Here is a 20,441-nt window from a genome sequence, read left to right as displayed (position 1 = left end):
GCTACACAGAACACAGAACACATGGCCTTTGCTAGTAACACTGGTCACTGATAAGCAACACAGTCCTGGACCCCCAAAATGGCTCTGGGCAGCAGCAGCAGCAGCAGCAAGGACCACAGTCATCAACATGGCCTCCTGTGGTAGCACAGACTATGGACATGTACTCAGACTCCAGTGGCAGCATGGACCTTGGACATCCACATGGATTCCAGTGGTAGCCCAAACCACAGACATCCACATGAATCTAAGGCCTCAACATGCCTTGGGTCAGTGGATGGAGGAAACAAACACAGCCTCCAGGAGTATCACGGACCATAGAGATCTTTTGAGAGGGTCTAACCCAGAAAATGAACTGTTCTTCATCTTGGACATCCTGTCATTGCTCAGAACCAGGGCAATCCTGTGGATGGGCAGCATGTTCAGGACGTAATCTGGACAAGCTCCAGGCTGCTGCACATGTCCCTGTTGGGCATACTCAGCAACACCATGTTCCCCAGTTCAGCATAGCCTTCTCTCACACCTGTTATCACTGGTCAGTCTTTACTTCTGCCTCTTGCTACTGCATACTCACTGATCCATTCTTCCATCTTTCCCACCTCTTCATCACATATTTGTTTATTGCAATGGTATTGGAAACTGAAGTGTGTCCCAAACAGCTTTGTATGAAAATATTCACTGCAATGAATCAGTGGTCTTGTTCAGGGTTTCTGGTCTCTGAAGCACCATAAACACTGGACCATTGCTGATACTCCTCTTGGATATCCTGCTGTTACCCAGAGTAAGAGTGATGTTGCAGTAGGCAAGGTGTCTGGAGGGCAGGTTCTGTGAGAGTTTCTAGCTGCCACACAACTCCAAGCCCTCCATGTCTGTCATCCAGAGGCTTGGCAGGGTCAACCTTTGTGTTTGCAGCCTGAGGGCAACACCACTGCCCCGTGCACTCCATCTCCCAACAGGGCAGGCAGCACAGGCTACAGTCACAGCAGCTCCATGCTGGGGTCAAGCTGCCAGGCCTAAGACTGGCCCTATTCAGTAAAGACATGTTTCCTCAGGAGCTGCAGGCTGCCATAGACCACGCTGTCCTCAGTGTCAGCTGACTGTGATTCACCAGGCACTACTGCTGAGCTTGCAGGTTGCAGGCAGCACCACTGCCCCACACTTTCCAGCCTCAGCGGCTCTGTGTTGGTGGCTAGCTGGCCAGTGGGCCTCGGGTCTGCCCTATTCAGTAATGACATGTTTCCAAGGGAGTTCCAGGCTGCTGTACACCACCCTGTCCTCAGTGGAGGCTGCAGGCACAACTGTTCAGCTTCTAGGCTGGGGGCAGCACTGTTTCCTGTCTCCCAGCAGGCAAGCACCATTAGCTGCTGCAGTGCTGCTCCATGCTGGAGGCTGGCCAGTGGGCCTAGGGAAAGCCCTATTCTGTATTGACCTGTTTCTGCAGGAGCTCCAGGCACTGCACATCTTCCTGTCAGAGTTGCCAGGAGCCCAATGGCTCACCAGGCACAACCTCTGTGCTTACAGCTGCTGGCTGAGATGCAGCAGCGAAGGGTATAGATTCACCATTTTCTGCTGTGCACAGTTCACAGTTCTGTTCCATCATCTTTCTTTCCAATTTTATGAGCCCACATTTTACTGACATTTTTCCATAAGACTTGCCTTTTTTTTTTTATTTTTTTTTAGCTTTTCTTGAGCTATTGTGGGCTCTGCAGACTCTTTTTCCATTGCCATGTTACCCTTTGAAGGCTCTAGGAGTCTCTCACATCTCACATTCCTCTAAGCTCTGCTGCAGGTTCTAGGTGCCTTCCTGTGCTTAGAGCAGGGGGAAGAGGGGCACCATGATTGTTTTCTTCTGCTGCTTCTCAAGATGGACAAAATCAGTCACTTCAGAACAATCCTTTTCAGTGCTACACACATCAAGGTAGGTAAACATAAGGCTGTGTTCCACCCTAGTGGCCAGTTAAGGTAATAATACGTGTAGGTATTCCAGAACTAGTTGTGAAAAGAGTGGCCAAAAGCTCCTGGTGTGCCTAAGCACTGCAGTGGCTGCTCGTCATCCTTACAACTCTCATTGTCAAATGAGAATGCCAAAGGCAGCAGATCGAGGTTAGGATTTTAATCCAGTTCTTTTTGTGTTATTTATTTATTTATTTATTTATTTATTTATTTATTTATTTATTTATTTATTTTTGGATAAAGTATTCCTATATAGTCCCACTCATTCTACAGACCTTGAACTCACAAAGATCTGCCCTCCTCTGCCTCCCAAAGGCTAAAATCTGTATTACAGATGTCTGTAGAGGGCAGAAGTGCTCACCGAGAAGCTCAGGAGAAACCAAGAATGTTAATCATGCAGGGTTGGCTCCTCAAGGGAGGAAAAGTATACCTGTTTTCCACCCAGATGCTGGGGTGAATGTTGTTAACGACTTGATGACCCTTGCTACCTGTAGGCCTCCTCCAGACCCCCCAGAATGTTTACCACCTAGACCTTCTCCCCACCTAGACCTTCATCTTTTGCATCCTTAGGGGACAATCAAATGTGCTTTACAGCCTGGTGACCTCAGATCCTCCCCGAGGCCCTTAAGCTATAGAACCCATCTTCATGGTACAGAGCAAATGTACTTTGCAGAAGAGTTTTGATGTAGCCATGTCTTAAGCTTTATTGTGTACAAGGGATTGAGAAAACTGTTACAGGAAACTTTTTTTCCAAAATTGCACTGTATTTAAATATGTCTAAAATAAACTGCCTGGTGTCAGACTTCAGAAGCCTGAATCAGCCTGGCTAAATCATGCTGAACTGAGTTTCTTTCTTGCCTCCCCATGGTTCATTTCTCTACAGGCCAGAGTACTTGCGGGGACCTCACCAGTACCCAGACAGTTCTTTTAGGATGGATCACGTTTTTGTTCTATACACTATACTAGTGCCAGGCTAAAATGTCAATATAGCAAACCAATTATTCATTATTTTTATTTTAAAGTGATTAAAATAAAAACTATATGAAATACCACGATCACATAAAACAAAATTTCAACATCAAAAACTTCAACATCAAAAACAAACTTCAATTTGTAATTACACTGTACCTTATACAATAGAAAAATTTTTACAGAAAGCACAAAATGACACACACTAACTTCAGCTAATTTTCTATCTTGTTGTAGTAATGGCTTTAATTACCAAAGAGGAGATGAAAATTATTCAAGATCTTTAAGACATTTGTTTGCCACGTGTTCATAGAAAGAAACTGGTAAAACTGCTCACTTAAGTGCCTCTACTCAGAGGCCAAGTCATGACCATCAACATTCTAATATGAGCAATTTCTTTCTTAAGGCCAGAAAGAAATGAGAAAACCTGTCTGTCAGAGCAAAGCAAGCTACAAAAAAACTGCTCAACTTGCCCAGAGCTCTGAGCTCTACCTAGGGACAAAGCAGTTACCTGAAATAACTTATTAAGCCTTGTTTCTATGTCTAACATTTTGTAATTTACAAAACTGACATTTCAAATTTTTTAAAGAAAGTAAGACTAGACTCCACTGATGCTCCGATGTTAAAATGCCAATATCAACTCTTTTAAAAACATGATTTCACTGAAAAGTATTTTGCTTTTCAAAACAATAACAAAATCTTACCTAAAAAAAAAAAAAAAGTACAACAGTGTCCCAATTTTTAGGTTTTCTGTAAGAGTATCTCCATTACTTTGATCATCTATCATCTGACAAAGAAAACTACCTTGGCTATTTAGTTAAATACATTTATGTAAATATGTTGCCTTTAGAGACCACTGCAGGGCTCAAAACCAAACAGGGAAAAAAAAATGCCATCCTATTGCTGGTGAGGAATCTGTGAACCTAGCAAAAGACTCACTTCAGATGTATCTGCTGCATCAGCTGAATTAAATACAAGTACCAAAAGATCACCTGTTTTCTGACATTCAGATCTGCACAAATCCTAAAACCCTTTGCGTGCCAGTCTGCTATCACTGAGTAATTGCTGCTATGCCTAGGGTGGAAGGCAGGAATCCATAAATCGTGAGTTCAGTGTTAAACAGCATCAGAGCTGGATCAGGAATATATAACATCTTTATTTGAGTCATCCTCAATATCAGGTGGACAAAGAGTCTAGGTAGTTCACATAAGAAGAGTAAAATTCATCTCTCAGAAAATGATGAAGAGCAATTGATCCTAAATGTCAGAAATAAATCAGTGGGGAGGTGGCGCTCACCTAAAAGATGCTCTTGCACACAGCCAGTTGGTGACTTCTGACTGTGTGCCAGATCTCCTGAGATCCAAGAAATGCTGAAAGTTTATACATTAATGTCTTGATTTTTAATTTGTGGCTAAAAAAAAAAGTAAATAGTGTAAAATCTATCATCCTTGCTATTCAAATGTATGGATAAGCAATGTTAAGAATATTGGCATGGATTGGGGACATAGTTCATTAGGTAGGCATTTGTCTAGCTAGATGGTGTCTTGAGTATGATACTCAGCAATCCATTAAAAAACAAAACAAACAAACAAACAAACAAACAAAAACAGATGTGGAAGGGTGGAAGGACACACTGATAACCCAGAACCTGGGAGGTGAGGAGCAGGAAGATCAAGACAACTCTGGTTATTATGAGTCTGAAGGTAGCCTAGAGTACATGAGTTCTTATCTCAAAAACAAAACAAGGGGCTATAGAGATGGTTCAACAGTTCAGAGCACTGGCTGCTCTTGCAGAGGACCCAGGTTTGATTCCCAGTACCCACATGGCACCTCATAGCAGTCTGTAACTGGTTCCAAGAGATTGAGCAGCCTTGCCTGGTTTCTACAGGCACCGGGCATGCACATGGTGCACAGACATACATGTAGACAGAACACTCAAACACATAAAATAAAATATTAAAAGAGCAGAGTAAAAAGCAACCCCTGAAGTATTCACACCATTGCACAACGGAATTCCAGAACTGTCTCATCTTGATGAACTGGAGCCTAAACTAAAACAGCTCGAGTTTTCCAGTTCCTTCAGACCCCCTCTGCCAAACTTTCCACTTTCTGCTTTTATCAATCTCACTGTTTAGATACTTTGATTTACTTTTCTTTTTTTCTGTTTTTTTTTTTTTTCTTTTTTTAAAAATGTAGTACTGGGGATTATATCTAGAGCTGAGCATACTAAGCACAAGCCCCACCAATAAGTTACAACCCCAGCCATAGATACCATATGAAACCTTGGGACACTTATGATTATCTAAAACACTTCCAAGTTTCAGGAATGCAAGAGTTAGCTGAGTGAGGTCTAAGGCCAGCATTAAAGCAAAGACAAGGTGTATGGCTCAAGTGTACATGTCAAAAACAAACAAACAAACAAACAAACCACAAAAAGGCTAAAGCCTTAAAATATGCTTTACATGAATTCTTACCATCCCTGCTTGATGCAGAAACCACATGAGGTAGTCTTCCTGAATGTCCACCAGACTGGAAATCTCAGGGATATAAAATGTATCATATTCCACATGCTTCACTTTAAGATTTACCTGATGAAGAACAAAATAAAAACAACTAAAACTAAAGACTGAAAAGTCTCCCAGAGAAAGCCCCAGCAGGACACTTCATCCTACCACCTGCTCCCCATCCCGAGGGTTACCTTGTACAATTTCTCCAGAAGCTTGAGAGCTGCAGTCATGTAATTATTAAACAGGACAGGGATTAGGAATGTCTTCCTTCCCCTTAGCAGGTAAAGCACCGCGCCTTTATAGAGGTTCACCAGCTTCATGAAATATTTGGGGCATGCCTGAGACCACCAGTTATCTTAAGAAAGAAAGACATGTTTTAGCACATAATCTTGGGCAAGTGTTCTTATGTCTTCTTCCTGCTAGCTAAAACTCCCATGGCTAAAAGATAAATATTAGTCTACAATCCAGGTACCCAAAACTAATTTTTAAAATGAAGCATTAAAACGTGTGGAGAAAACAGCTATATGTGAAGCCCTAGCCCTAAAACTTTTACCTCCTTTCTCTTCCTTTTTTCCCTTCTTCTCTCTCTCCTTCTCTCCCTTGCTGTTTTCTTAAATGTTTTTATGTTTTCTTTTTTAAACTCATGCTGAAGGCTAACCTGAAAAAGTTCAGTTCCAAGGCTGTGTGGGGACCAGACGCATACTCTGGGCACAAGGATGTTGACTACGCCTACTGCAGTAGTATTTGTGTGCCCTGGTCCTTTTAGCATCGTCCTCAGCCACTATGCACGCTTTGTATCAGGGATGGAAGGGACACTTCCTCCTAAGAGAGGAGGAGGAAAACCATTCTTTCCTGTTATGAGACATATTTCAGGTTTAAGAAATCGATCAATTATATTCTCTCCAAGTGGTACTTTCTCATAACTAGGCAGGATTATTTCACTGGATTCTTCAGAAATAAACTCAACCATACTGAAATCCGTAAAGTTTACTTAGTCAAAATATTTCATTAAAAATGAATGTGGGAGGGCTGCTGGAGAGGTGGCTTAATAGAGCACTGACTGTTCTTCCTGAGATCCCAAGTTTTATTCTGCAGCTCACAACTATCTGAAACTCAGTTCCAGGGCATCTGATGCCCTCTTCTGGCCTCCATGGCAACAGGCACATACATGGTACACTGGTATACATGCAAACAAAATATTCATACACATAAAATAAAGTTCAAAAAAAATTAAAGTGGGCAAAGAATCAGATAAAAAGGACAAACTATTGCCACCTGTATGTTTGTGTGACAGGTATCTGTTGTGCTCGATCTACTTTGAGGTTTTCTCTTAAATGCAAACTGTCAGAAGTTAGAAAGAAGTTAACAGAATAATTCTGTTCTACTTTGTGTTAACGGGCCTAGAAAAAAATTAAAATGCCAAAACTCAAAAAGTCTGATAAAATGTCTTTAAAAACTGCCATCAAACTATTTTACACCTAATAGAAACACCTAAGAAAATATGCTCTGAAAGCGCCTGATCTTGGAAAGTATTAAGTACTAAAGCACTACTAATGTGTTCATTTTTACTTCCAGTTTTGTCTCTTGTGTGAAAGTGGATGCAGTGCAAAAGCTAGAAGCAGGGTCAATTCGCTTGAGGGAAAACCATATTCCAGTGATACTCTGGCCATCTGAACCACAGAAGTTACCAAGCCGCAACAAACACCTGGAAAAATTACCAAGGGAGGGAAAAAAAGTAAAAAGCCAGGTGACAGGTTTCTGCACCGGATTACTAAAAACGTCTCGGGCGCTACTCCAGCAGAGACCCTCTCCAGCCCGCTGAGGAACGGAAGGTTCTTATCTCAGCAAAGTGTCCGGAGCCTGCAAAAATCAGTGTGGACTCAACTGTCCTAAAAAAGAAAAACAAAACAAACATTCTGTAAGTCCTCACTAGGTCACTCTCTGTCTCTCCTTTCTTGGAGATCACTGTATCACAAAAGCTGTTCATTTGGCTCCCACCCCCTAAAGTCAGAACTGGAGATGAATAGGCAGACGGCCACTAATATTTGAGGCATTACAACTGCAAGCAGATGTGGGGGAAAATAAAGCTGAATAGCCTAACTTTATGAATATCTCAAAATTGGGATTAATCTGTCATAAATCATTTCAAGTGAGTTAAATAAGAGTCCACATTGCAAACAGGGTTAGCTAGAAATCAGCAGCAAAGAGAGGATTAAATGGTAAAGCTATTAAATGGCAACAAATGGATTGTTAGACCTCAGTCTACAAGAGCTGGCTGACAAAACAAAATAAGTCCAAAACCAGTGGTGTTCTGTTTGCTGAATTTACCTAATACTTTGCTGGGGTTTGCATCCAGCCGCAGAATGGCCATCGCCAGGGGAATGGTCATGGTTATGTAATACCTAGAATCCTGAAGCAGGGGAAACTCTGGGAGTATTAAATAGATTCTCATTGCTTCCACATCTGGGGGTGAACTTGACAACTGGGGAATGAGGCAACTTTCAAAGCTGTTTAATATCTATAAGAGAAAAAAAAAAGTAGTGAGAAATTTAAACATATCTGAGGCTTAAATAACTCATCTCCAAATCCACAAGTTATCTGATGAACTCGCAACTCTTGCTCAGTGTGTGCTGAACAAACAGAAGGGGCGAGGTGCTGGTTCAGACTCCTAGCACATGGGGAGAAGTAAGAAGCTCCCCACCCACAAAGACCTGATACTTTAGAGAGGCAATTCCTTAAAAAGATATAAACAAAAGATAGCCCAACTCCAACACTAATATTTTTACAAAATTAATACTTGTACAGAAGTCTATCTGTTTCATCTTGCTGTACCTTTTGTCTTAAAAGCTGAATTATTCAATGTAAACCAAGTTTTATAAATACACACAACATACCTGCTCTAGAATCATGGAGTGCTGAGAGTGCATTAACTTCTCAAATAAAACCCTAGTTGAGTTCAGGTCAATCCCAGGGATTTTGGGACTGGTTTTAAAATGTTCATCGATTCTAAACAAGAAACAAACAAAAATCTGTATGTAATAAAAGAAAAGAAAAGGCAAACCCTGGTAAAGACTGTAAGTCATTAATTAGCTTACTCATTCCAGGCAGATTTTAATTTGACCTAGTAGATAAGATATTCAAGAACACTAATTTGGGAGAGACCAACAGAATAAGCCTTACAGCAATTCCACCCCACCCCACTTTGGTTATTTCATTTTGTTCTGAGGAAGGGTCTTACTAGGTAGCCCCTGTCAGCCTAGAAGTCTCTATGTAGACAAAGTTAGCCTTGAATACAGAGATAAACCTGCCTCTGCCTCCTAAGCGCTGGAGGCAATTCCACATTTAAAGGTGCCTTAAATTTTTCAAATCTTTCCCCCCTCAAGGCAGAGTACAAACACTATCATTTCAGGTCAGGCCTTTCACAAAGCATGAAAACAGGTCTATTCCCTGACCCACTTCTATGATTATTTTTATTAGATGAAGATGTTGTGGCTGTGGCAATCACCCATCCACACTTCCCTTATGCAAAGGTGCCCACTCTTAAACATATAGAACACAGACCCTCCTATTCTAAGCCTTCCTCAAAACGTATTTTGCATTCATCTTCCAAGGATTTTACAGCAACCATCTGAACTTTATAACAATCAAATCACTTTTCCAACTCCACAGTCTTAACTCCCCAGACACAAAGAATATCTCTAAGATTCTCACTCTTGAATATATTGTATCTATTAATTTACAAAATATTCATTTGAAAAGCAGGCTTTGCTCTGAGTAGTGTACATTCATGTGGTTTTAATAATCTCCGACAATGTTAGAATAGATGAAAACTTGGAATGTCTACATTTCAGTACCTATATTGGAATCAAAATAGTTAAACACAGAGCAGCTGCTTAGACTTTCTTGATGGGCATTTTGTTGCTATTCTAAAAATGAGTTAACTAAGACATTAATTCTAATAACCTAAATATAACCTTGAACAAAGGTGGAAGGACTTTTTCCTATGTTGTTAAGAAAAAATATAAATGAAAGAGGATTCCCTTTCTCCACATTCTCTCTAGGATTAGCTGTTAGTTCTTTTCCTAATTTCTGTTATTCTGACCTTAGTAAAATATCTCAGTCATTTTAATTTGCATTTCCCTAATTGTTAAAGATGTTGAATAATTATAAAGATATTTCTTAGTCATTTTTCTTCTAACTTTGGAGAACTCTATTTAGATGGATAAGGTACTTTTTAATTGGCTTGTTTGCTTGACTTTTTAAGTTCTTTGTACATTCTTGATATTAATCCTTTACTAGATGTATAGCTGGCAAAGACTCTCCTATACCCTTCACCTGGCTGATAACCCCTTAGCTGCAAAGAAGAAGCTTCCTAGTTTTATGAGGTTTCATTTATCAATTGCTGGCCTCAATTCCTGAACACATGGAGTCTTGTTCAAAAAGTCCTTTCTCAGACATGTTTATTACAGAGTACAAACTGTTTTTTTCTAGCAATTAGATTTTGGGTTTCACACTGAGTTCACTGATCATTTGGAGTGGATTTCAGTGCAGGATGATAGATAAGGGTCTAGTTTCATTCTTCTATATGTGGGCATTCAATTTTACCATCAACATTTGTTGAAGATGCTGTCTTTTCTCTTGTGGATGTTTTGGGTAATTTTGTCAGATACAATTATATTGAATGTCTAGCACTAAAGATACATAGCGTTATATATCTGGCCACAACCATCCCTAGCCTTCATAAAACGTATTCTTTAGAACAGAATTCCTCTTTGAGGCCCTGATAAGCTTTTCTTGGCAGGCCAGACTGGAGGAGGTTCACCTGCATCTCTGGACCACTAGAAACAAAATCACATGCCCCACCCCGCCATGCTGCAATAACAACAACAACAACAACAACAACAAAAAATGCTAGGAAACAGTGCAAAGCCACCATGGGCCGAAACCGCTGTTGCTGCAACATCACCACACTGGTACTACCCAGATCACCTTTCCCTCCAGAGGAAGGCAGTGACTACATACAGAATGGAGTGGTTTGACTTTAGCTGCCCTAGGAAACAAAGAAATACCTTTGTAACCTCTAACTAACCAGAGGTTCTAAAGAATGAAGAGAAGTTCCTAGAATGAAGCCCCTACAGAGGCTCCTTGACTGACTAGAAATTCAGTGATGTAGATAAGCTGAAATGTTACAAGTCCAGAGCCATATATTGCTTGAGCTATTTTTAGCCCTCTACATAGCCATATATTGCTCATCTCTGTTAGTTAACATAATTGTGACTATTAATTAGGCATAAACAGACCCCCAAAAGCTAAGAATGCAGTCAGATGCCATCAAAGGCCTAGATAAGAGGTTATCCCTGATGTACTCACCAATGCATTTAAAAACTACACTGATTTATGGCTTTCTCTGTTTTTTTTTTTTTTTTTTAATTTTTGTTTTGGTTTTTTGTTTGGTTGGTTGTTTTCTTTTGAACTGTAAAAACTTAATGAAACTCCTGTCACACTGGAATACAGAACTTAGGATGACCAAAATCTGTGCTCCTAGGCCATGATCCGTCAGTCACACTTAGCTCCAGAATAAATAACTTCTCAATGACCTTTTATCCCCTGTGAGACGAGAGCTACATTTCTTTCTTGAAGAGAAACCACTTGCAACAAAGTCAAAAGTAAATGTGATGCCTTATTTTAGGTATCAACATGACTCAATAAAGGAATATCTGAACAGCTGCTGGAGCCTCATCTGTAAGTGTGCTCAGACGTGCTCCTAGGTGAGGCTAGCATTAGAATAAGTGCTCAACCAATGTGGACAGGTACCACCCAACTGTCTCAGGGTCCAAACAAAGGCAAAGGAGGGACAGCAGTGTGCTGTTCTCAGACTCAAACCCTGGGTTCTCTACTTCTGCCCTGTAGAACTGGAAGTGACAGGGTGCTTCCCCACTTCCCCAAGTTGAGAAGAGAAAAGGTGCACAAATCAATCCTTACAATAGACCCGCTAGCTGGATCAATGTACTTCCTATTCCAGTACTGAAGCTAGAGCTTCCTCCATGGTAAGGAAGCATGACCCTGAGCCTGATGCATCAGGCTCCATCCTGATGCAGTCCCTTGAAGGAGTCTGACTACAGACTTCTGGGTAAAATGGAGAACTAAAACCAGCCAGGATCTAGTGGCTGATTACCACTCCATCTGCTACTTCTCCAGCCCTGGATTGACTTGATGCACATCCTAACAAGCCTCTTTTTTGGACTCACAAACTTTCTCTACTATCAAGCTGGGATTATGTTTATGACTACAGCCAGATCCACAAAAAATTGTTCTAGGTGGAATTTTGTAGAAGGGATTCCCAGAATCTGCTGCCAGAACCAACAACCAGTACTCCAACAGGGAATGGTTAAGCTGAGAGACATCCAAGGACACCACTGGATACTAATAGAAATGATTAACAGTTTCGGCAAAATAGCAGTTACAAAATTAATAACAAAATCAATTGCCATTCTATATTCCAAAGAAAAACACAGTGAGAAAGAAAACAGGGAAACAATTCTATCTACAATAGCCTCAAGCAAAGGAAGAAGAAAAAAGGATATCAAAAATATACATTGAAGAAAAGATAGCATCTGTAACAAATGGTGCTAGGGAAACTGAGTATCTACATGTAGAAAAATAAAATTTGATTTTATCCCATACTGTGCATACAAATTGATTCCAAATGGGTCAAGATCTCAGTGTTATACCCAAAGCTCTGAAGGGTTTAGAGGAAACAGTAGGGAGTACATGCCAGGATATAGGCTCAGGTAAGGACTTTCTGAATAGGACCAGTGGTTCAGGAAATAGTACCAAGAATCAACAAGTGGGACTTCATGGCATTAAAAAGCTTCCATACTGCAAAGGAAACTGTTAAGAGGTAGCTTAAAGAATGAGGAAAATAGATATTTTCCTCATTTCAATTTCCTCACTTACATCTATATATCTAAATGTAAATTTCCTCATTACAATCTAGATTCCTCATTACAATCTATACATCTAACAGAAAGTATCTAGAATAAATAAAGAACTGAAAAAATATAAATGCCAAGAAAATAAAGAAATCATTTTTTAAAAAATGAGCTATGGGATAGAATACAGAATTCTCAAAAGAAGAAACAGAAATGGCTAAGAACTAGTAAATGAAGTGATTAACTTCTTTAAGCAATCTGAAAAAAATGTAAGTTGAGATTTTATTTTACACTAGTCAGAATGACTAAGACCAAAATAACAAATGCTGGAAAGTACATTCTAGGGTGTAGGGAAAAGTGCCCTATGCATTGCTGGTAAGGTGGAAACCGGTGTTGCCACTGGTATGGACGGTCCTCAAAGAGCTAGATGCAGATCTACCATGCGATTCAGTTATAGCACTTCTAGGCATATACCCAAAGGATTCCATATCCTATTATAAAGATACCTACTCATCCATATTTGGAGTGGGAAGACCCACGCCAATATGGATCATGTGAGCTCAACAGAGCCATTCTAAATCTGGGCCACACCCTCTGGTGGCAGCCCACATAAAAGCTTTTGCCTTTTGCCCTGACTTTCCAGGACAAGTTCATTTGTCCTGTTGCTGAGGCATTCCCTCACTGGTATTTAAGTCTACTTCAGGTTTCTAGCATAAACCAAAAACCAACTGAGCTATCCAGCCACATGGACGGAGAAATTACTGAATTCTGAATTCTTGGCCTTTCTGTGGGGAGACAGCCATTGCTGGGTTAGCTAGCCAGACCACAAATAATATATATATATCCAGAAAACTCAGTACAACACAGGTGATATGAAGAAAAAAACCAGAGCAATGGGGATGGAAGTTAAAGTAGGGAAGGTTATAGAAATGCAAAGGAGGGGTGAAAGGAGGGATAATTAACACTAAGGATATTTGAAAGAGACATATAAATTTATTAAGTAAATTTATGCACATACACACTCACACACAAGTTTAATTGAAGTTAACCCTATGGGGAAAATAACATTCCTTCCTCCAAGAAGGCTCATGTTGCCAAGTAAAAGAGTCCAATGGCAGAAGTGGGTTGCCTGTCTCTAACTGTTGCTCAACTGTGTCTTAGAGATCCCTTCTCCCCATCAAGGCAGACTATTGCCATTGTCATTGGTTGTCTACTAGAACTTGATGGATAAGACTCACTTTGGTCACAGGACTTGCAGAAATCAATCTGGCAGTGAACCTCCTTCCCACTGCTAGATTTCTTCGTGCTTATGCAGACAGCTATCAGGGAAAAGTAACTAATAGTCGTTCCCAGCTATAAACAATATAAACTGCAATAATGATTAGCCTGTCAAGCTATTCCCATGGAAGTAACAGTGACACCGATGTTACAAGGGTAATCAAATGGCTTTTTTGATTGAATTGAAGGCACATTCCACAGGAAGAAACACATGCCTTCACTGGGAAGCTGACAGGTGAACCTATTAGTACTGTTGCACTACATGGACAGAGTATTAAACTGCCCTATAAATTCCCATCTCTATACCCATAGACCACTGCGGCTCTCAGACCTCAGGAGATAAGCTTCTTCATGCAATAGCTGACAGTCAATATAGAAACTCACAAACTGATAAAGTGCACAGAGTTAGTATCTGAGGCATGCTCAGCTATAGATGGAACATCTGTATTACATCTTCTTTCCCCCAAAGTTCAGAGAACAATGCAGAGGAGTCAGAAAAGTTTTTAATGCCAGAGCTCAAGAAGTCTAAGGAAAAAGTATCTTCTGAACACGACAGAGCTACTATAGCTATAAGCTCACGGCAGGTGTGGTTTGCCTGCGTAATCTCAAGCCAGTCAGCATTCCAGTATGAAATGGGGATTGACTCACGACTCCCCATCCTAGCTCAAATGCTACTGTCAGTTGATTACTATTAGAAGAGAGAGATTTTTTTTCTTTAAAGGTGTGCTGCTTTGAACAGGTATGGCTCCCATAGACTCATGTGTTTGAAGGCTTGGCCCATAGGGAGTGGCACTATTAGGAGATGTGAGCTTGCTGGAGTAGGTGTGGCCTTGTTGGAGGATGTATGTCACTGTGCCATGCTCACGTTATGCCCAGTGACACAGTCTCCTTCTGCTGACTTTGGATCAAAATGTAGAATTCTGGGCTCCTCCAGCACTGTGTCTGCCTGAACGCTGACACGCTTCCTGCCATGATTATAATGGACTAAACCTCTGAAACTGACAGCCAGCCTCAATTAAACATTTTCCTTGATAAGAGTTGCCTTGGACATGATATCTCTTCAGAGCAATGAAACCCCTAAGACAAATGGTGAGGTCCCTGGCAGCTCAACTGACTCCTGTTCAAGGGTATGTCCCCATCCCCATGTGTACATGGGCAGCACATACTCCCCGAGTAAGAGAAAGAGTAGTAGGGTAGATGTGGAAGGAACTGGGGGACACAGAGAAGTTAATATGACCTACACTGTGTACACGTATAAACTTTTCAAAGAACTAATTAAAAAACATTAAAAGAGAATTTTGACTAACCCAAGGGGTGAGAGACTGAGGAAATCACACAAAGAACTAAGGTTTAACTTGTTGCTATACTTAAAATATTCTTTGCTTGCGTGTACTAGCATATACATGGTGCTCTTTTACATAGGGACATTTCCATACAAGTATACGCTTCACATTGAGCTCCTGCTTCACCCTTACCCACTCCTGCGAGACTTCCTAATGGCTATACATTGCACTTTGAATGTCTGCTTAATGGCATGTGCAGAAGTGCAGAGGGCATGGACCTCCACCTGCAGCATCACTGTGAGATGGCAAAGCATTTAGGAGGTGAGATATCATGTTTGTACCCTTCAATATTGCACCTCCACCCTTTCCTATCTCTTTGACAGCCAACATAGGTGAGGAACTTCTATGTGGAATCTTCTTCTATCATGATGATTTCCTCACTCCTGGTCCAAAAGAAATGTGGCCACCTCACCATGGGCTGAAAATGCTGAAAACACACCTAACGTAAGACCATTCTGCTGCATGAGGTTCCTGAGGGCCATCTGCAGAAGAGAAAAGAAAGGCCTATTTGCTGCCTCTGATTTCAGCCAGAGTTGAGCCCCAGGATGAAGCCTCCCTAACACCTCTACATGAGCTCATTCCTTTTACAAAACGAAAATTCCCTCAGCAAACTACAGAAACCAGGAGTTGGTTGAGAATTTTGAGTTTAAGAGCATGAGCATAGGTGAAGAGCAGCACTTTCGGACAGGCTGCAGTTCTGGCTTAGACCTGTCTGCCAATCAGGAGTGAACACACACCAGCACGCAGGGGTCAGCATTACTGGAACTTTCATTTTCATGCAAATGTCAGCTTTTCCCTTCAATGAGCATTTATATCACACACGGGTTTCTGAAGCCTCTAGGACACTTACTTTTTTTCCAGAAAACTTCCATTCCAACAAGCTGCAGAAGACAGTATCTGAACAACACCACTATTCAAGACAGAAAAGGAGAAAGGAATCCTTAAAACTTACAAATCAGCACTTCTATAAGCTTCAGCAGCAAGCCAGTCATCTGTCTAGCCAGCCTTTAGGTCATTGGGGCACTTTCTTTCCTCTAGCAGGTGCATACCTGGTTCAGAGAAAAATGTTTCACCTCCAAATGGATAAGAACACGTTTGTTTGTTGTTTTTTTATGTGTCAAAAATCATGAAAAAAAATCCCTTTTAACAAAAAGCTTGGGCATTCTCTTATCATTTCTTACCTTAAAAGTAAGCTATTTATTTAATAACATAAGTTAATAAATGCCCAATCGTGTCTTCCTAGTCTATTGGCCATCTGAGAAAGAAACTAAAAATGAGTGGAAATGAAGACTGCTTCCTATCATGTAAATTCTGCAGATTCTGCAGAAGCACCTAATCATGAGGATCCAGGATTGCCATGAAAGACAAGGAATAAAACAGGCAAATGGCTAGGAAGGAGAGACCATGGTAGTAATTTGTGTCAGCTGTAGAATTTGGATCAGGTGAAACTTTGGGAGGTGATACCCTCTATCTAGCTTTGGTTTTTAAGTAAGAAAATAGAAGTCCCGGTAAAGTTCATGCTCACAGTTCGCCTGCCACTCAGCAGCCTGGTCTCTCTTACTCTCCTCCCCCTCCAGCCTCAGCTCCTTAGCAGTGCCCACCAGGCAAGGAGATTCTGTGGGATGCTGCAGGGTGGGGCCTGGGCATTGGCGCCAGCAGTTTGGATCATAAAGCCAAGACCCACTTTGCATTTCCTAAGATAGCTGTCTTTGTTACACAGATTTATTTATTTGTTTTCATAAATGAGACTACAGAAAAAAACATGAAATGCTAATTAACGTCAACAAAGATGTGTAGAAATGTACAGAAAACTATTTTTCAAACTCAATAAAAGTCTCACTTTTTTATTGTACTTTTTCCCAGAAAACTCTGAACTATCATTTCAACTAATCACACTGAATGAGAAAACTGTAGAAGTTACTCAAATTAGTTAAAATGAAAAGTTGTTAAGATTCAAGATTCCTTGAAACATCAGTGTGAAGAAAACCATTTCTATATGCAACAAAATACAGAGAGCTCTCAGAAGAGATAGCAACTCAGGCCTTCCTCCATGGGATTTCATAGATCTTGCAATGATAAGTCAAGATAAAAAGTGAAAATTGCAGCACCAATCACTGTGTTATTTGGGGCTAAAGAAATGACACTCTGATAAATGTACAAAAATTATTTCATAAATGCAAAACTCTATTTAGATTCCCAGTCTCAGTGTAGACAGGGCCGAGAATTACCAGCCACTAAACTAGAAAACTCTGGAATGCTTTGGAAGAAGCAGAAGACAACCACATACTTGATTGTATTTGCATTGTTGTGTTCTGAGAGTTTTTGCCTCCAAACTGCTATGGTTTCATCATTTATTAAGTTGGTATAATGTGCTTGGTTCACAGTCCTGAAGTCAACAGCAGGAGAAGAATTCTGGAGAAATAAACACAAGAAAAAAGAGAAACAATAGACATGGCTCTTCTCTCCTTTCCTACCCCAGTGTGGTCTCCACATCGCACTTCACAACCTGAAGGCGCTGGTGGCTTCCCAGAGCCTCTCTCTTGGAGCAAAGACCCGTCCCCATTCCAATGGCTAGGAGGGCAGGCTGCTCTTGAGGATCTTCCCTAGGCCATTGCTCCACTTCATTATACTCAGTGGCAGATAACTATGATACCAAAGCTCAGATCCCTTGCCTCAACTTCAGGGCACTACACCAGACTGGATGAGGCCTCTTCTGCAAGTGACCAAAGTTCAGCATCAGTCTGTCCCCGTCCCCTTCACCCCTGAATGGGTGTTCTTCTAGAGATTCTGTTTCAACTCAAAGACAAGTTTTCTAGGTCATTTTCCCCTTGCTCTGAGTCACCACACCATACAGTTATTGGTCTCTTGACATAACTGTTCCCTCAGTTCCAATAAAATGTAGTAAATAAAAAATGTTTAAGTCAGACATGATGCCTGTAATCCCAGCACTTAGGATGTGAGGAGAAGGAGGAGAATCAACAGTTCAAGATATGTAGTGAATTTTCAAGGCTAGCCTGGGCTACGTAAAACTTCATTTTAATAAGTTGAAGGAAGAAAAGCAGAATTTAGTTATAGTAAGCAACTCCTGAAAATTCAGAGTCACATGACTTTTTCTCAACTGTTTGTGTGTGCTGTGCATGCCTTTAGGGGTGTACTTTCACATGTGTAGATATAAGAATGTGTGCAAGCTGTGCACACGTGTGCGTGTACAAGCATGTGTTGGCCAGAGGTTGTCTCGGTCACTCTTCCTTGATCACTCTCAACCTTCTTCCTTGAAACAAGGTCTCTCAACCCTAGAGCTCACCACATGGCTACTCTGGCTAGCCAGCTAGCTCTGTCTCCACCTCCCAAGATGGGATTAATGCCACACCCACCTTTTTTTACAAGGATTCTGGGGATCTGGACTCTTGTCCACACACTTTGCAGGGCAAGCATTTTCACGAATGAGCCATTGCCTCAGCCCCAGTGACTCTTAATTTCTTAATAATGGCTTTGGAAATTACAAATACTGTCCACACTACACACCCTTTCTTTAGTGATACATATTTTTAGGGACTTTTTTATGTAAATAAGTTTTGCCAGCATGTGTATCTCTGTACCACTTGCACGCCTGGTGCCACAGAGATTAGAAGGCAATAGATCACGAGAAACTAGAGTTGCAGATAGCTCTAAGTCCCTATGTAGATGCTTAAAATTGATCCTGGGTCCTCCAGAAAAGTAGCCAATGAATGTTCTTAACCACTAAGCCATCCCTTCAACCCAACCCAGCATTTTAAATTTATAATGATTCATTACATTTTTGTGTGTGCAAGGTTGTGTTTGTCTGTGTGCGCATGCACACATGGGCAGGAGTGGACGAGTGCACAATGGTACATGTGTGAGGGTGAGAGACAACTTACAGGAGTTGGTTTTCCATCCACCATGTTGATTTCAGAGCTCTCAGGCTGCCCTCTTAGTGGCAGCACCTGTATTCTATGAGAGCTGTCTTGCCAACCCATTTAGTGATATTTTTAAAGAATCATTATAATTACTTTTATTGTCTAAACCTGCATGTTTTCAACTTTTTTTCTCCAACACCCATTTCTCATCCAGAACTATGAAAAGTTGACAGTATGCCTCTTAAAAGGAAAAGTAATATTCAAGCAGTCAGCCATAAATTCATAGAAAAATCATTGTTCTCTCCTTTGTACTTGCATCTAAGATATAGCTTTCAAAGGAAGCTTGCTGGTTTCATTCTACAGTTGTGAGTTAGCATTATGTAGAGAAAGAAAAGTGCCCATAACACACATATCACCTGGTTCTTGATAACTATTCTACAAAAATGACTACACAAACATATTCTAAAAGAACAAATAGAACACTGAACTATATTAAAGAAACTCTTTTTTTTTAAAAAAACATAATTTAAAGACAGAATTTATTCTCTGATGGTTTAGTCATGCAAACTGTACATAAAAAAAAATAGTACAGTTTGTGTAACATTGCAAATATAAAGATTCAAAATGCTAGGTACAGAAGTAGTATGACATCCTGGAATTCAAAATGTATTTCTTTGTGTGTATGTTTATACAACTAATAATGATTTTTATTTGCTGAGTACAGACTGATTTACAATGAGAGCTTTGTCAATCATGGTAAGTTCATTAACCATTACATGACTTCTCACATCTATGTACTTCCACTTTACAGTTGCAAGAATCTGTTACCAAAGAACCAAAGCTTGCACAAATTGGAAGATGAAAAAAAAAAATGTCAAGAGAGTGCAGAAAGTGAGACATGGAGGCTTTGACCAACCTAATCCATCTACAACAAAAAGAGCTTGTCTGGAGAATTCATGTTTTGTGCCTTTGAGACCAACTCCTTAGCATAACTATGACAAAAGCATGATTAAAACTGATTACTTTAAGTATGAGATCAGGTCAAAGTAATAGACACAAGTAGAATCAGCAACCAAAATGCACTCATTTTTAATAAGCCAAGTAATAAAATTCCTATTATCTTCATACTTACAAGTCCTAAAGTGTCATTTATATAATTTCTGTGTTTCCTAGTCTGGAACTGAGGCAAGTAGGATGGGCATTCCCCTGAACTCTTAAGGGGACTCCACACAGGTAAAGAAACTCTTAAGCCAGCATAGACAACTTAAACACACACTTAGATACCTTTTCCCATCTTGGCTTTAAAGTACTATACTGAACAGCAACAATAATACAAACTTACATAAATTCATGTAGGTTTCAAACTCATTCTTCATCATCTATTCAATAACCCATAGATATAAGGAAAAGCCTAATTTTCCCCTCTGTGGGTGAGCACCTCCCACATGCTAGAAGCATTGAATCACTGAGTTCTACTCCCCGAACTCCACACTTGCTGGCTATATATAGGATAAGAAGAAAAATACTTCACTAGGTCAGTGCTTGTCGAATGTGGCTGGGTTTTAGACTACCAAGGGAACCATG

General features: G+C 40.5%; 1 protein-coding gene across 7 annotated transcripts in view; it reads right to left on the bottom strand.

The window, feature by feature from the left end:
* Positions 1 to 20,441, bottom strand: part of Herc3 (HECT and RLD domain containing E3 ubiquitin protein ligase 3) — a 111,394-nt gene that overhangs the window by 50,724 nt on the left and 40,229 nt on the right. For 4 of the 7 annotated variants that reach the window (XM_055612604.1, XM_055612602.1, XM_055612603.1 and 1 more), the window contains 6 exons: positions 17,267 to 17,391; positions 15,830 to 15,889; positions 8,321 to 8,432; positions 7,755 to 7,944; positions 5,618 to 5,781; positions 5,394 to 5,507 (listed from right to left, as the gene is read on the bottom strand). In XM_055612604.1, the coding sequence (XP_055468579.1) occupies positions 5,394 to 5,507; positions 5,618 to 5,781; positions 7,755 to 7,944; positions 8,321 to 8,432; positions 15,830 to 15,889; positions 17,267 to 17,391 (765 nt within the window). Of the gene's footprint in view, positions 1 to 5,393; positions 5,508 to 5,617; positions 5,782 to 6,085; positions 7,316 to 7,754; positions 7,945 to 8,320; positions 8,433 to 15,829; positions 15,890 to 15,931; positions 16,029 to 17,266; positions 17,392 to 20,441 lie in introns of those variants that run through there. The other 3 variants (XR_008720752.1, XM_055612606.1, XR_008720753.1) reach the window with 3 other exon arrangements.

This window comes from Psammomys obesus, unplaced genomic scaffold, assembly GCF_907164565.1.
Source record: "Psammomys obesus unplaced genomic scaffold, mPsaObe1.curated_primary_1811, whole genome shotgun sequence".
Lineage (NCBI taxonomy): Eukaryota > Metazoa > Chordata > Mammalia > Rodentia > Muridae > Psammomys > Psammomys obesus.
The sequence above is the reverse complement of the archived record's forward strand: the minus strand, read 5'-3'. Positions and strand labels throughout refer to the sequence as shown.